At 41.9% G+C, this 17,667-nt stretch overlaps 1 protein-coding gene across 9 annotated transcripts in view; it reads left to right on the top strand.

Moving 5' to 3' along the window:
* Positions 1–17,667, top strand: part of MYRIP (myosin VIIA and Rab interacting protein) — a 340,832-nt gene that overhangs the window by 293,436 nt on the left and 29,729 nt on the right. For all 9 annotated transcript variants that reach the window (XM_070577185.1, XM_070577181.1, XM_070577182.1 and 6 more), the window contains one exon: positions 6,398–6,637. In XM_070577185.1, the coding sequence (XP_070433286.1) occupies positions 6,398–6,637 (240 nt within the window). The remainder of the gene's footprint in view (positions 1–6,397; positions 6,638–17,667) is intronic.

Here is a 17,667-nt window from a genome sequence, read left to right as displayed (position 1 = left end):
CTTCTACCTCAAGGCACTAGAGACAGAAATCTTCTGAGTCCTCAGAAGAAACAGATCAGCAGAAAGGCAGCCAGCCTGAGGCTCAACCTGCTCTTCTCCAGCTTCAGGATGACTATGCCAAGGGATTTGCAAGTAAAACCACATACATTTGCCACATAGAGTGCCCGTAGGGTTAGTCCACCTGTAAGGCGGGGCTCTTCTCTGAAGTTCACTAAAAGATCTAAAAGCAAGCTGCAGAAACTCTGATTTTTAGGTCAGGTTCAGTATCTTTCATCAGCAGGAATGGGGAGAGCCACCAGGACACAGCTTTCAACCAAGGCTGACACGTAACCTTTGCAAGTAATCCTTTAGCTGGGCTCTTTCTAAAAAGGTGGAGAAAATGCAGAGTCCCCCCTCTCCCTCAAAGGACCTAGCAGATGAAAGACAGGCTCTGTGAAAAGCTGTTTCCAGGACTGGGGTTGCTTAGCCTAGAAGACATTGACATTGCTCCCTTCAAAGGTGGAGAATTTTGATGAGTGTGATGGTGAGGCGGAACAGAAAAATTGCTTTAAATTACAGCAGGCAGGATTTCAAGGTGCATAAAGACAGACCACTCGGGTACCTGAAGGTGAGGACAGTCATCTGAGGAAATCTGAGGGTATCCATCTCTAGAAAGCTTCTAGAAAAAGTATCTTCTCACTCATTTAAACCTCTGAAACGATATTAAATCTTTTGTGTCTCGGGTTCTCTCCCGACTCAGTGGTTCTGTTCTCTGTTCTTCTTTTAATGAACATGGTTAAACTTGTTTGGAGCACCTAGTCTTGTGTCGGAAGAGTGAAAAGATCTTGGCCTTCAAGGTCGCTGCCTCTTCAGCTCAGCCAGGCACTAGTCAGGTGACCTTGGACAGCCTACTGAACCTCAGTGTCCTAAGGGATACAGAGGGAACTACTGGGACACTTGAATGAGATTCCGTGTGTCCAGAGCCCAGGGCAGTACTCGCCCACTCAAAGGTGCTCAGCAATGAAAACTCTTCCTTCCCCCACCTCTTACAACCCCCTCGCCTCCATTTATTTCTATCTTTGTGCTTCTCGAACTTGAGAATTCACAGATTCCTCAAGGATTTTTCAGAGGACCTCTCATTTGAGAAAGGCTGCATTGAAATTTAAATACTATCAATTTAAGAAATTCTTAGTGTCACCATAAACCTAAATGTAAAATTAAGAATGGAGATCACATGGCAACACTCAGCTGTAAGGTGATTGCCCTGGTAGTCCAGAATGTCCTTTTTTTCCGGTGACCAATGAAATGAAAACCAAAATTTGAAGATTATTATAAAGAACTTGCAGACCACTGAGAATATGTTAGCAGACTCTTGTTTAAGAAATTGTACTAGCTTATCTTAATAAGTATTCCGTCATTAGGTGTTTAAAAGTGTACATTCCTATTTAGCCAGTCTCCAAGGTCCACACACTAAATTGAAGTGTGCAAGAAAAAGGCAACTTTTTGTTTTTCTATTAACTGCCTTAAACTTCCTCATCAGCCTCCCCACTCTGAATAGCCAGGATGGACACTAGCCAATCTAAGAAACACTTAGCCTCTTGTGATTTAAACAATTTTCTTTCTGTTTAGAAGTGTTTTTCTAGGCAAATAATCAGTCCAACCTCCCCCACCCCACTTTCTCCACCTTTGCTGTCTTGGGGAGGTTATGGGGAGCTTCTGTGTCTACGTGGCTGCAAGGGCATCTTAGAGCTGAGCAGTGTCCTCTGGGTCCTTGCAGGTCTCCTCATTGATGGGGCCCCTGTTCATCAAGTCATTTCCCACCCTACAGGCAACCCCGCCAGAGACCAAGGGGCTACACCTGTGGTCTGTTGCCTGTGTACTCAGTCAGAACCCAGTGTCTCTCCCTCAGGTCCCACCTTGGCTGTCACTCTCATCAGCTCCTTGGCACTGGCTGTCCAGCTGCAGGACAGCTATTTCATTCCCATCATAGAGAGCCCCTGGTAAGCTCACCTTCCAGCACCTTCAGCGGTCTTCCATGAGCCTACTTCTGGATGCTCTCTGTGTCACGCAGGACCCTGGGAGACCTGGAGACCCCTAACCCCTCCCTCTGGAGCCTTTCATCGGGGCCTGATTGGACTTTGATTGAGTTGCCCCATATTATTGGGGGCGAAGGGGTCAGAGGCTACAGGCGACCTCTGAGGCTCCTTCTCCCTGGATCCCAACTGAGGACCAAGCTACATCCAGCTTTTGAATGGGGAGCTTTAGTCTGAAGAAACTCTTTCCACAAAATCTGACTTCCTAGACTGTTACCACGCTAAAGAGGTCGTAGAGTGAGCTGATCAATGCTCTTTGGGTTCCGATCCACAGTGTCCTTCCCTAGGGCAGAGTGCTTATGCTTAGCCTAAGAAAATGAAGATTTTAGTAGGAAATGAAAAACATTACTTTCTTGTTTTCAAAATACTGTCCCATTATACATACAAATGCCAATCTGTAAGGTGGGGAGCTAAAGACAGTGGACAGTGGACAGTGGGCAGGCAATTCTGATTTTCAACAGATTACTTAAAATGTTTGATGCCCAGATACATGTATTGCTGATAGTTATCCAGCTTGCCCATAAGGAATTATATTTCATGATTTTTTTTCAAGTCACAAAATGAATTCTCTGCTGACTTCATAACCTTCTCGGTAATCTGAGTCATTGTCCAACACACTGGGTTTAATTGGTGTTTGGGTGAAGTTGTTTTGAGACCCGATGTCCTATTGAAGTAGAAGAGCATAGTCTTCAGGCTGAAGATTCAGCAGCATCCTCATCTCTAAATGCTGAGTCCAGTTTCCCAATAGACTCTGAACTCCAACCTCTCTTCTCCCCCTTCCTGTGAATTCAACTGGAAGTTTCCCATTCCCTATCCAAGTGGCATGTACCTGTCTGCTGGTGTCTTAGTAGGAAGTAGATTATTTACTCTTATTAACGTTTCTTAGCCCTTTGGGGGCATGGAGCCCCTGTGAAAATCTAATGAAAGTCAGTAACCCTCTCCCTAGAAAAGTGTTCATGTAAACCAAAGTTTGCAAACAATATCAGGAGCCTACAGAAGCCCATCCACAGAACCTGTGTTAGCTAAGACCCCCAACTTAGCATTTACTGTTCCAGTTGTCTTGGAGACTGACATTAAAATCAGGACACGGGGAAAATGTGTAAGTTTATAACACAGGCAGGGATTGCTTAACCCTTTGCAGGTTGAACACACCGATTTTTCTTTGGAGATATAAATATTTGTTAATTTACTTGATAAATTTTCCATGGACAAATATTACTAAGTTGTTTTGGAAGCTCTGGTGGCTTTTGATAACGATGCTTCCATCCATGTTCATGGTATCATGTCTCCTAGGTGTCAGATCCCTGTGGATGTGATTACAGAGTCTTTATTGAACTCTAGTGCCATCATTTAGAATTAATACAATTTTCAATGCTCAAATATAACTTGAGGTATATCCTGATAATCTTTGGGATTCCATTCTTTAAGATACTGCTCAGGTATCAACTATTCCAATTTCCCTTCCCTGACAACCTTTACTTCAACCAACCATGTGACGGCTCTTTCTCTGAGTCTCATCAAACCCTCACATTTGTGTACGTTGTACCCCGGTGTGTTACAGCTGTCTGGCTAGACGTTCCTCTCTCCACCACACCGTGAACTCTACCAGAGCAGGAAGGGTGTCGCTCTCACCTTTGAGCTCCAGTGGCCAGCACAGAGCCCAGCCCATGGTAGATACTCAATACATGTTTGCTGAATGGAGACTGAATCAGCATTGACTAACGCTTCCTCAATTCTCATGTGGTAAATAAATAGACAGGCCAAAGCTAAAGAAAAGGAAACTGGAGTTCAGATGAATTGATAATTCAATGTGTTAAATCTATTGAGTGAGATGGTAAGAGAAGGTTACCAGGTGTGAGTTTGTAGCCAGCTGCTGACTTCCTGGCTAATGCAGTGCATACCGCAAGAGTAGCAGCAAAAGTACTTGATAGATAAAGCTCAGTTCCTTAGCTGCTTCTTAGCCCTCTGAAGTCTGACCTAGGCCTGTTTTCTCCATCCTTTCAAGCTCCCCGCTCTTTCGATTTCTAAGCCTTACTCCTCTACAGCAAGCAGTTTCGTGCACCGCAGGTCTTATTGGTCCTGCCGCTTCCTCATCAAGAATACCTGAACTCATGTCTACATATTAAAATTTTCCTCGGGGCAGGCCTGGTGGTGCAGCAGTTAAGTTTGCACGTTCCTCTTTGGCAGCCCGGGGTTTGCTGGTTCAGATCCCGGGTGTGGACATGGCACCGCTTGGCACGCCATGCTGTGGTAGGTGTCCCACATATAAAGTAGAGGAAGATGGGCACAGATGTTAGCTCAGGGCCAGTCTTCCTGAGTGGAAAGAGGAGGATTGGCAGCAGTTAGCTCAGGGCTAATCTTCAAAAAATAAATGAATAAATAAAATAAAATTTTCCTCATCTTTGAAGAATCCGCTCAGAGGCCATTCTTCCCATATCCCTAGACAAAGGAATTCCTCCTTCTCAAGGACATTGGGAGCGCCAGTCCCTCTCCTGGGGCCCTCATTGCTTCTTGCTCAGGCCCAGAAAAAAATAGTCATTCCCAATGGACCCGTTTTCTTTTATCAATCCAGTGGTGGTTTTTTTTCGTTTCTGTCATCGGTTTCCTTCTAGTCACCTTTATATAGAGAGCTACCTTTAGCATTTGTCCAGTTACAAACTGTATCAAGCAAATTTGATGCACAAACATGAAAAAGAATGAAAGAATCTCTCTCATATCTTTTTGGCAAAGCAGAATGGTCCAGATTCTTGTTGCAAAATGTTGTGTGATGAAGCCCTTCCTGTTAAATGACTAACTGAATGAAAATATCATATATTCTTTTGTCCTTATAAATACATTGTTTACTCATCGATTCTTGAGTTTGAGAAAATTCACCTAGGACACCATTATCTGAAGGCTCTTAGTCTGAGATTTTACTTATACAATCAACTTCACCATCATTGTTAGTCTAGAGAGCTGCTGTCCTTCTCTTTGAGCTCATGATCTGAGTCATCTAATAATTGTGAAATGTTGTTCTCTGTCAGTTTTCTTCTCCTTGCCATTATGAAAAATTTTTAATTCTCAACTGTATGCAATGAAAGCTAAAAGCAAACTCAAAATGATTATGACATTTCACTATTGAATCATCCTTCTAGGCAATTCCATTCTTCTCTTTTATTATTTTAGTCTCTTTTAGCATAATTGGGAATAATTGATGAGTAACGATGAAAAATAATTCTTAGGATGATGAAATAGCAAACTATTTCAAAAGTTTGGAAAAATAAGATCACAAAGATCCCTTAATGTATTTTAGATTTGTAAGAGGGGCCAATGAACCCATATAGTAGTTGCAAAATAGAATGAGGTTGATTTTATTTAAAAAATAAGTAAATTTTCTCTTTGTTCCTTAGAAGCCGTTCAAGAAAGAATAAAATCCATGAAACATCAAGCCTTATAAATAGAACAATTCAAAGAGGAAACTCAAAAACTAAAATTGGGTCTAATGGAGCTCATGGTATGCCGAGATTCCAAGGCCAAGAATAGAGTGAGAATCCCAATCTCCATGTATTCCTGGAGTTCCCCAGGCCTGGTCAGGGCTCTGCTCATAGAGGGAGCTTAGGTGATATTCACCAAATGGATAGTAGGAGCCAGAGATGTAATTATTAAGCTGGAACTGTAATTATCAGCAGAATGTCACCCGATAGTCCTTACATATGTGCAAGGATTTTGCACCCTCTCAAAATCTTTGCCTTTTGCCTAGAATACTGTTCTTGTGTCTCTCCCTTTTAGCCGGGTTAACTGCTACACTGAGTCTTGACTCAAACATCACTTCCACAAGGAAGCTTTCCCTTACTTCCAGCCCCTCCCATCCAGTTCCCCTTAATGGGCTGTCAGAGCCTCCCCCCAGTCCCAGCCCATCCCTAACCACCCCCCCCCCCCCCCCACCGCCCCGTGACAGTTAGTGTGTAAGGTTTTAGTATCTCTCCTCCACTAGGAGGCCAGCCCGGCTGCTACTGACTAGGTTTGCTCATCCTTGCATCATCAGCACCAGCACAGTGCTGCCCATAGTGCGCGCTCAGTAAGTATTTTGTGAATGAAAAACACTGAATGAATTCAAACATTTTTCTGAGTACAGATGCTCACCTGCCTGAACCTTTCACAAAGCATTAAGATGCAGGTGTTTGAGAAAATAAAAGTAAAAGGTCAAAGCCAATCTATGGAGAAAGCAGATCAAGTAAGAGAGCTTTATTTTCCTGGACTGTCCTTTACTCAGGGGTTATTGGGAACAACAAGCAGCATGCCTGGAGCAAAGGAGTCCTCAGCTCATGGTTCTGGCTTTCACTTAGGTGTCGGGTGATTTATCGGAGACTGACATCAGCAGTGAGTCTCAGCACCCCCGGACCGGCACAGACACCACGGAGGAGAAACAGAGAAATAGGCTGTACGAGTTAGCAATGAAAATGAGCGAGAAGGAGACTTCTTCAGGGGAAGATCAGGAGTCCGAGCCCAAGACAGAGTCTGAGAACCAGAAGGAAAGTCTGTCGTCTGAAGACAACAGCCAGAGCGTGCAGGAAGAGCTGAAGAAGGTAAGGGCCCTGAAACTACCTGCAGACAGCTTGGTTCCTGCAGCTGGAGTGGGGGAGGTTTTGTATTTGCCCAGAGGTGTGCTGGGCCCCCAAAGGGCTCTCTGTGAAATCCACATCCCTGTGCGCTTGAAAGAGCCCAAGAGAACCCTTCTTGGTTAAGGCTGAGAAGTTCAATCAGGAGAACAGCGTCTTGTGTCCTGTGAAGTCTCCCAGGACCTCCTGTCTCCTTCCGCTAACTGTCCTTTGTCAAGACAGACCTTCAGTTTCGAGTCTATAATTTAGTGCCCATGATCTCTCTCCTTGGTGAAGAGCAGTGTTGTTTCGTGTCCTCTCTCCCTGAGGAATTTTGCCTGTGGATTGAGATCACCTAGCCATCTCTCTTTCAGTCAATGATGAAGCGTCACTCCATAGTGTAAAGTCTTTGTGTTAAAAGCGGCCTCTGGACCATTTACCTCTGTCGTTTTCAGATTTTTGGTTTGTTTGTCTCTGCCTCAGGATCCTTTTTCCCATAAGCCTTACATGGAATCCCAGTGTTTTAAACAGATAAAAGCACTGCTGCTCTTAGGGTTCCTGCAGTGCCAGCCACTTGTCTTCAGCCACAGCCCCTCTTCCGCTCGCCCTAAACCAGCCCTTGAGTTCCAACGGACATTGTCTGAAAACCACAGAAGACAGACCCAGACCCAACCCCTGCAGAAAGGGACCCCAGACCCCTGGCCCCCCAGTCAGTGCTCTGCCCACGTCCTCCAGCATGTGCCTGGGGTCCCTCTTCAGCTGTCCAAGCACGTTCATGCTAGACTTGGCCACTTTAGAGATGGGAGTTCCCTGCTGCCTCCGATGGAAGGGGAAGAAGCTAACGTTTGCTGAGGGTCTCCTGTGTCTGGTGCTCTGCATATGTTAGTTCATATAATAACTCTTTGAGGTAGATGCAGCCCCTTTTTGCAGATGAGGAAACTGAGGCTGAGTCTTGAAGGAACTTATCCAAGGCCCACAGCTAGTAAGTTTCAGAGCAAGTTCACAAACCTACTTGGCCTCAAATCATAGGCTCCTTCCTTTACAACAAGCTGCCTCTTCTGTAACCCAGATAAGATCTTGTCTGGTAACATCTAGATTTCTTTGCACCTCTGATCAGTTTTTTCCCTATTCTGAGAGTATCCTAGAGAAGCTAACAAATTGCTGATAATCCATGTGTATGGGTGAATGAGCCCCCTTCATCTGCTCAGCAGTCAAGCTGGGCACAATAGAGGAACCAGGCCAACCTGGGGATGACCCCAGGTGATCAAGAGCAGGCCCAAAGGGAAGGAGGGACTGTCCTCCATGGCTAAGCCCCTGAAGCTTCAATGCTTCAGGCTCTGCCTTTCACTCATTTCATTCCCATCCTACCTTCCATAACCATCGAGGCCTCACTCATCAATCTGCCGAGTCCTCTGCCTGTGGACAGTGCACACACCTTTCCCCTGACGTGTCCGTGGGTTGGAGAGTGGAGCGTGGCCTTCACAGGCAACTCCTCCCTGGGATGTGGGCCCTAACCCATTGCTTCCTCAATGGTAATGGCTCTGATCCTCTGCTACTTGACCTGAGGCCCCATTATAGTCACATTTGTCTGCTAGAGCTGAGAGCCAGATGGTAACTGAAGAATATCACATTATTTCTTATAGTAGCTCTGGGGCCTACTGGCTTTGCTGCCTGATGGTCCCAAGGCTCCAAAAGCTCATGCTGTACCAGTGGCATGCCAGGCTGTGATGAGTCATCCACTCCCACCCCTCATCGGCTTGCAGGCCTCGCTTCTGGAACCACAGGCACCAATCTGCACTGTGCTTTCCGGGGCAGAATGTGAACAGGGAAAGGAGGGGCCACTGAGGGAGACTTCTAGGCACTTGGCCAAGCCCCCATCCGGCCTCCTGCCCTTGCTGAGTGGAGAATTAGGAGAGTTGCTTTTATTCAGACTCCCAAATGTGTCCATTTCTCAAAGTTTGTCTTTCCCTCAGCCTACTATGAATCAGTGAATTAAATATCAACCATATATCACTTGCTTATGTAAAATCCATACAGCAAACAAAAACGATCATGTATTTTTCCAAATCACGCATGGGCTACTTGATGGAGTTAAAGGAAAGCAGAAATACAGGTTTATATATTGAGTATTATTTAGAAGCAGAATGGTATAGAGATCGGCTTCAAGGTTAGACTGAATTTGAAATACAGTCATGCAATTTGCAAACTCTGGACTTTGGTTAATGTCTTAACACACTGCCACTACTTACAGCAAGCCAATGTCCTTTCTTGCCTGGTTACTATACCTCTCCTCGTAACTATTCTCCCTGTCCCTCCAGGCCTTTCTTGGCCCCTTCAGTCCTTTCTACATTCAGGCACCAGGCACTGCCCTGCAGTCCTGAACTTGCTCCCAGCATGTTAACAAGCCTGTGTCTGTCTTGTTTTTAATTTGATGCCTAGGACCCAGTCCAGGTCTTTATTGTTGATTGGATAAACACATCTTGCCCTCATCTGTAAAATGGGGATAATCATACCCCCTTATAGAGTTGCGAGGATTAAATTATGTAGCACAGGGTTAGCACATATCAGGAGCCCAGCCAATATTAATTTTCGTATCCACTTTAACAACCTCATGTAAAATAAACTTCACTGTCATGAAATAACATCCATCTGCTAGAACTGGAGGAACAACTTAGTGCCTGTTTCCAGTCAACACCTGCAGTGTCAAGCTATAGGTCTGTAACCACGTTTGGTGTTTTGTCATGCTATGCAGAATGTAATAGGAAAAACACTCCATTGGAACCTCCCAAGTTCCCATCTTCAGGATCAGAATAACTGTGACTTCCTCTGTAATCCAAGCACAGTTTGTATAGTGCGCACGCACACACACCCCCCACCCCACACACACACACACACACACACCATGGTTGGGAATGGATCTGGGCTAATTAACTCTTCCGGAAACTGTGAGTGCTCACCCTTATCTCTTTATCATGGTACTGCACACTGGCCCAAAGTCCAACTTCCTGAGGGCTCCAGAGGCAGCATGAGCTCCTCTTCCTGTGCAGAAGACTGGCTAGAAGTGAGAGAAATAACACTGCCGAGGAGCACTAACCAATGACTGATGGGAAGAGTGTAAATACTCCAGCTCCATTTCTCCCCTTGGGGTGGTGACTATGGGGCATGAGCTGCACACTGACTTCCCAAGTTCCGCAGCAGATTGAGCTCTAGGCACCCACAGTGATATTCAGCTTGATAAGGCAGTCTTCATTGACTCCTTTCCCTTCCCTGCCTCACTTCCCCACTTCTCTACTGCTATTTCCTGGGATCACCTCCCAAATAAACGACCTGCACTCAAATCCTTGTCTCAGGGTCTGCTTCCAGGGGAAATCAGACCAAGACAGCAGCCAAATAGGAGAAAATGTCAAGTCCCCAATTCACAAATACTCACCTTAGTGTTGTGACTAAGCAGTGAGGGAATCCAGATGCCTAATCGGTTCTAATTCCCTCTGCTTACCAAGAAGACCTTCTCGTACACAGACAGAGAGCTTTTTCCAGACTTCACTGTCTCTCCTGCCTTCACCACTGGCCCTGCTCTCCGGGAGCCAAAGCAGAGGAATGTGCATATTGCCATAGACATAGTGACATCAGTGGCAGTTCAGTGTCCTTAGTATGACAACCTTTCTAAGAATCAGGGCTTCAGAATCCTGTCCAGCAGCAGAAGAACCATTTTAGAAACTTGCTTTCTTGACTAGAGCCAGCCCTTTGCTGTAGGTACACTTGGCCTAACAGTTGGCTCACTTTGGCTGGGTGTGAGGCACCCACTGATGATGCAAGGATGGCCACTGCCATCTGAATTTTAGCTAGCTGAAGAATGAGCTTGTAGAGCTTGGGACCAGCCTAGAAACCTCCTGGGAACTGGATTCCCAAAGGGTCATGTTTTTCTTAAAGTCAGCTTGCTTCCATCAATCCTTGGTGGTCAGCCTTCCAAACCGTGGAATCCTCAGAGGCCAGGAATGAGCACTTGCTTCTCCTGTACCACTGGGCAGTGGCCATGCCAATGATTCTGGAAGAGAGTCCTAACTGAAATGGTTCTTAGAACCATGTGCCTCTAGGTATTCAGGTGCTGCTTTCCTGAAAGAGGGATGCAAAGAAGGACCAAGAATTCCTGGCCTGAGTTTAGAGACTATATTCAAGGGCTAATTCTCCCACAAACCCCCTAATCTTTCCAGGCTTGGAGTAGTGATCCCCAAGGACCCTTCTGTCTCCAAAATCCCATAGATCTAGATGGATTTAATCCATGGTTAGTGGATTAAATAGGTTTTTGTTTCCTGATATAAGTGTCATTTATGACACTGTTTATGTGACAAAAGATGTCCTATGTGACATCTTGGTGAATTCTCACGTTGTCAAATTTATACATCCAATGTCCTAAAAGCATTTTTATTTAAAGTCTCTTTGTTTATTAATTTTTATCACAAGTATCTGAATCATTGTGCTTTATGTTCACAAGGGAGTCACAGACCAACAGACATCTCCCATATTTATACTTTCATGGAATAATTCTCATCAAAGTACTAAGACTTCTCTAAACTAATAAATATCTTTCTTCTCAAACAAGAGACTAATCTGTGCATCTTCTCATGGCTGCTCCTCGTTTACTAACATCAGCTACATGGAAACAAAAGCCTGGTCAACAGTCAAGGAGACAGATTTACTGGCTGTTGTCTGAGAAAACCCAGAGCTTTGGGTTTCTGAAGTTTAATGCACTTGTGAAAAATTGTTGTTGCTGTCACAGTGTTAACATAAAATCAAGTATTGTTGTGCACTCGTGTCTCACTCTTGTGAAGTAAGTCACCATTCACATGAGGATTCATTGTCTTTCATCCCAGGTAGCATTTTATTTGAGAAGAGTGTCTTCATCTTCACTTGGTGTTAAACTGAATATAGTGTTAGATATTGACTTATATCTTACAAGCAGCGTTGATCTCATCAGGCCTTATGCCTGTTGAGGAATTAACACCTCTTTTCTAACTTTCTATTTAACTACTGCCCTAGGAAAAAAGACAAGCATTAGCTGTCCACTTAGAGTTACAGCTCTTATCCACAGTGCTTGAACAGGTGAGGAGGTTTCATGCCACTCATGTTGTCATTGGCATCACTCATTCCCACAACTGTGTTCTGTGTGTGTGCAGGGAGGGGCTTGCCAGGCTGGGAAGACAGAGTTCCAGGTGCTCTCCTGGATCACTGGGCCTTCAGCAGAACATCTTCCTCTCTAGGAGGATGAACTGAGAACTAGAGAGAGATTGTCCAGAACTCCGGTGCAAAGATTTCTTGAAGCCTCTGTAAAATGCACCTGTTACCAGAAAGGCCAGGAAAAACAGGTTTTTTCCTGGTTGCCTCAGCCACAGCAGGAGAATGGGACATAGGAAAGATGTGGTTTGAAGAGAGAAAGGCAGGGTTCCTCTAGAAGGTTGTAAGGTGAAAGGTCTAGAAAACAAGGCACCGATTCAGAGTTCTCGCCCCACAAAAGCCCAAAAGTAAGATGCGCTGAAGAGATGGGATCACAGGAGGTGAGAGGGAAGAGAAGGCAAAGAAAATGCTGTGTGTCTGCAGCTCTGCAGAATATGCAGGATCATGCTCTCAGAAAACATTTTTGAGTAGAGAGAATATAAAAACAAAAGAGAGAAAGAAATATATACCCTACAAAAACAAATACCAAAATCCTAAATGAAATGCTAGCAAACTAAATTTTGCAATGTTAAGAAAATCACATGCCACAACTAATATATTTATTCTAAGAATGCAAAAATGAGGTTAATAGCAGGAAACCTCACTGTTATAATAAATTATTTAGTAAGTATTACTTTATAAAAGCACATGATAATCTCAAGTGATGCCAAAATGGCCTTTGGAAACATTCAACACATGTTAGAATTTTTTTTAAAAAAAACCTCTCAATGGAATAGAAAGATAATTCTGATGAATAACATCCATATCAAAGCACCACAGTGAAACCCTAGAGAGTTTTTTTCTGCCTGAGAACTCATTGTAAATATCAAAAACACCTTGAACATCATAGTATTTTACTTTTGATTAAATAAGTACATGACAATGAGTTATGAATGTAAATGCTTTTACATAAATGTGCATTTTCTTCATTAAAATAGCATGTACATACGTTTGAAAAATAATAAATATGTGTGGCTTTAAGATTGATTTTAAATTACAGGTGAATAATTTATTTGTAATAATTTTTAAAATATTGACTATTTCCAAAGAAATAAATGAGCAAAACTGACTCTAGAAGAGTTTTAAAACTTGTACAGTCATGGAAGAAATTGCAAAAGTGGTCAAAGAATTTTCCGTCAGAAAGAAGCAATAAAATCCATCAAGTGTGCATTGTACTAATCACTCCCATACTATTTAAACTGTTCTTGAGCATTGAAAAATTGAAAATACCCAAGTTTATTTTATTTATTTAAAACCTTAGTCTGAATCTGACCCCAAAATCACAAAACACCAAAAACTTACATATTAACTCACTGGCTAATAAACATTCAAAAATTCTCAATGTGGTAGCAAATTGTTTCCAACTACTACGTATTAAAATAATAATTTACAGTGGTCAAGTAGGATTTAGTCTAGGAATGTGATGTCAATTTTAGGATGCCTATTAACATTTTTCATTGTATTTACAGGTTAATAGAGGGAAAACATGATTCATATTAAGTTCCCAGATTGATGTTTGACATATACTAGGAACTTCATAAATATTGAATGAAAAATGAATTCCAAAACAACAGCTGATAAAGTTAAGCAACAGTTTCTAATAAAATAGGAAGATAAAATCTCAATAGCAATGGCTACTAGCCTTTCGAAGGTTGCAGACCTCTTCAGGAATTTGATGAAAGCTATGAACCCTCTCTCCATAAAAGTGTAAAGAATGAAAATTATTTGGATGGAATTGGAGGGTTCACAGACCCCATGAAGCCCATCCTTTTACTCTAAGTTTAAAAATTCCCATTAAGGATGGGAAGAAGTCAAAGATGGCTTTTATTACTTTCATCGTTCCACATTGTTCTGAAATTCTCACCGATGCAGTAAGATAAGAAATAAAAGTTACTCATAATGGATAGCAGAAAACTAAATTATAATGATGTATTACTGGCTTTCTGACTTCTGAATTAAAATAATAAAATCAATGGAAAAGATTATTGGAAATAGTGTGTTTGGCAGGGTGGCCTACCACAAAAGAGTAATACATAAGCAAAGGTTTCCCATATACCAGCAAAAAACTCTCATGAAATGCAAAGGAAAACCCTAATTACAATAGCAACCAAAGTGTATGCAGTGCTGAACATGAACTTGGCATGCAACGCCCAGCCATCCCACTCCCAGGTGTCTACCCAAGAGAAATGAAGACCTGAGTCCATATTTAAAAAAAAGAAAAAAAAAAAGGGGGATTGGGAATGTTTATAATAGCTCTGTTCACAATCACCAAAAGCTGGAAAAAACCCAAATGTCCATCAATGTGTGAACAGACAAACTGTGGTACATCCATACAATGCACTACTCAGCAATAAAAAGGAACAAAGCACTTTTACATGTAACAACATAGATTAATCTCAAAAGCATTATGCTGAGTGAAAAAAAGACAGACTCAAAAGTTTACATATTGTCCATCTATATGACATTCTGGAAAAGGCAAAACTATAGGGACAGGAAACATATTAATGGTTACAAGAGGATGGCATAGGTGGAAGTTTAATATAAAGACATACGAGGGAAATTTTTAGTGTGCTGGAAATATTCTGTATCTTAATTTGGTTTTGTTACACAACAGCCTGCATTTGTCAAAACTCATAGAACTGTATGCGTTTAAGGGTAAATTTTACTCTATGTAATTAAAAGAATTTTACTGTATATGATACATACACACGTACACATTTATATACATTCACAAAATGGCCTTGAATAACTTAACTAGAAATGTGTAAAACCCATATGAATAAAATTAACTAACTTTGCCAAGAGACGTAAAGAAAGACTGAATAAGTGTAAAAACATATCCTGTGCCTGGATGGGAAAATTTCATACTTTTATAGATGTCAGTTTCCTTAAACTAATGCAAAAATTTAAAAGAATTCCAATCATCTTAATGGGATTTTTTTTTGAAACTTGACAAAATTTTTCTGAAGTTCATCTGGAAGGATAAATGCGTAAGACATAGCCAAGAAAATTGAAGAAGGTAATAAAAGTACTAATAGATAAGAAAATTTCAACCCTAATAATACCAGTGGTGCTAGCACTGGAATAGGTAGACAGATTCATAAAACACAGTAGGAAAATACAGAAACATATATATGTACTGTGACATGATATCAGTGCATTTAATATCACTGGAGAAAGGATAGATTATTTAACAGATCATCCAGTGCAAGCTGGTAATCATTTGATTTAAAAAATTAATTGGATCCATCACACCAAATATAAGAATGAATTCTCAATGGGTAGGAGTTTAAAATGTTAGATAAAAGAAAATATGCAATTGATAGAATAAATTATAGGTGAGTGTTTTATAACATTGGGATAACAAAGCCCAGAAACCTTAAAAGATTAAAATATATGCTGCATAAAATTAAGAACTCACAGAAGAGTGACATTAGCAAGATGGCCGAATAAAATGTCCCTTCCTTGTATCCCCCTCTCAACAACAATGCGGCATCCATCCACAGACAAAAGTGCCTTTGTGAGAGCTCTGGGATCCAGCACCATATGCCAAGGGACCCAGGGGGACTCTAGCCACGCGTGCATCAGGTAGTAGGCATTCAAACCTTGGTCCAAGCTGTGGACCCTGAAGTGGCCCATCCACAGGCTCCAGCCCCTCTCAGGTATGGCCTAGGAGCCCCTGGAGAACACTGACTTTGACAATTACCCACATCTGAGAGAGCCTTTGTGGAAGTATAGGAAGCCAGAGGAGAAGTTCCAGCACACTGTTGGAGCAAAAAACAATCTGAGACTGGACACATTGGAGAGGGTAAGAGTAACATTTTGACTTTACCCACATCACCCCTCCCTCAAGACTGCACAGCTCAGTGCCAAGAGGGCCTTTCTTGGCCCATGATTTCTCCCAGTGGGGAAGAGAGAAGGTGAGAGCATATAAGTAAGTGCTGGCTTCTCCACCTGTGCGGGACGCTGCCAAAGAGTTGAGCAGCTCCAGGGCCTGGAATGTACCAAAGGGACTCAGATCCATTAACTGGGTCAGAGATTCCACCTGCAGAAGGATGAAATTAGACCCCCATCTTACACCACTCACAAAAATTAACTTGAAATGGATTAAAGACTTAAACACAAGACTTGAAACCATAAAACTTCTAGAAGAAAACCTAGGGAAAAACCTCCTTGATATTGGTCTTGGCAATAATTTTCTGCATATGACAACAAAAGCATATGCAACAAAAGCAAAAAAAAAACAAATGAGTGGGAGGACTACATCAAACTAAAAAGCTTCTGCACAGCGAAAGAAACAATCAACGAAATGAAAAGGCAACCTACAGAACAGGAAAAAATATTTGCAAACCACATATGTGATAAGAGGTTAATACCCAAAATATATAAGGAACTCATACAACTCAGTAGTGAAAAAGAAAACAATCCAACTCAAAAATGGGCAGAAGACCTGAATAGACATTGCTCCAAAGGCATACAAATGGCCAGCAGGTACGTGAAAGATGCCCAACTTCACTAATCATCAGGGAAATGCAAATCAAAACCACAATGAGCTATCACCTCACACTTGTTAGAATGGCCATTCTCAAAAAGACAAGAGAGAAGTGTGGGTGGGTGAGGGTGTGGAGAAAAGGGAACCCTTGTGCACAGTTGATGGGAATGTAAATTGGTACAGCCACTATGGAAAACAGTATGAATGTTCCTCAAAAAATTAAAAATAGAAATACCATATGATCCAGTTATCTCACTTCTGGGTATACAGTCATGTGTCACTTAACAACAGGGATATGTTCTGAGAAATGTGTCATTAGGCAATTTCATCATTGTGCAAACATCATAGAGTGACTTACATGAAGTTAGATGCTATAGCCTACTACACAGCTAGGCTATATGGTACTAATCTTATGGGACCGCTGTCACATATGTGGTCCGTTGTTGACCAAAACATCATTATGTGGTACATGACTGAATATCCAAAGGAAATGAAATCAGGATCTCAAAGAGATATCTGCACTCCCATGTTCACTGCAGCATTATTCACAGTAGCCAAGATATGGAAGCAACCTAAGCATCCATCAATGGGTGAATGGATAAAGAAAATGTAGTGTGTATATATGTACAGTGGAATATTATTCAGCCATGAGAAATAGAAAATTCTGCAATTTGTGACAACATAGATGGACCTTGAGGGTATTATGCTAAGTGAAATAAGTCAGACAAAGACAAATACTGTATGATCTCATTTATGTATGGAATCTAATAAAGCTGAACTCAAAGAAACGTAGAGTAGAATGGTAGTTACCAGCGGCTGGAGATGGGGAGATGTTGGTCAAAGGGGATCCGATGTACAGCCTGGTGACTGTAGTTAACAATATTGTATTATATACTTGAAAGTTACTGAGAGAGTAGATCTTAAACATTCTCACCACAAAAAAAAAGTAATTATGTGAGGTGATTAAGGTATTAACTAGACCTCTTGTGGTAATCATTTCACAATATATAAATATATCCAATCATCAAATTATACACCTTAAACTTACACAATGCTATATGTCAATTGTATCCTAACAAAGCTGGGGGGAAAAAGACATGTTAATTAAAAACAACAATAAAAGGCAAACAATAATTGGGAAGATATGTTACTTAAATATACAATGGGCAAAGAACTAATATCCTCATAATCACAAATACATAAAAGGGCAATGCACATAAGCAAGCAATTCACCAAAAAAAAAAAAAGACTATAAATGACCAATAAGCATATGAAAAAATATTAAACTCCAATCGTATTTCAACTGTATTCAATA

Source organism: Equus przewalskii, chromosome 15 (genome assembly GCF_037783145.1).
Source record: "Equus przewalskii isolate Varuska chromosome 15, EquPr2, whole genome shotgun sequence".
NCBI lineage: Eukaryota > Metazoa > Chordata > Mammalia > Perissodactyla > Equidae > Equus > Equus przewalskii.
The sequence above is the reverse complement of the archived record's forward strand: the minus strand, read 5'-3'. Positions and strand labels throughout refer to the sequence as shown.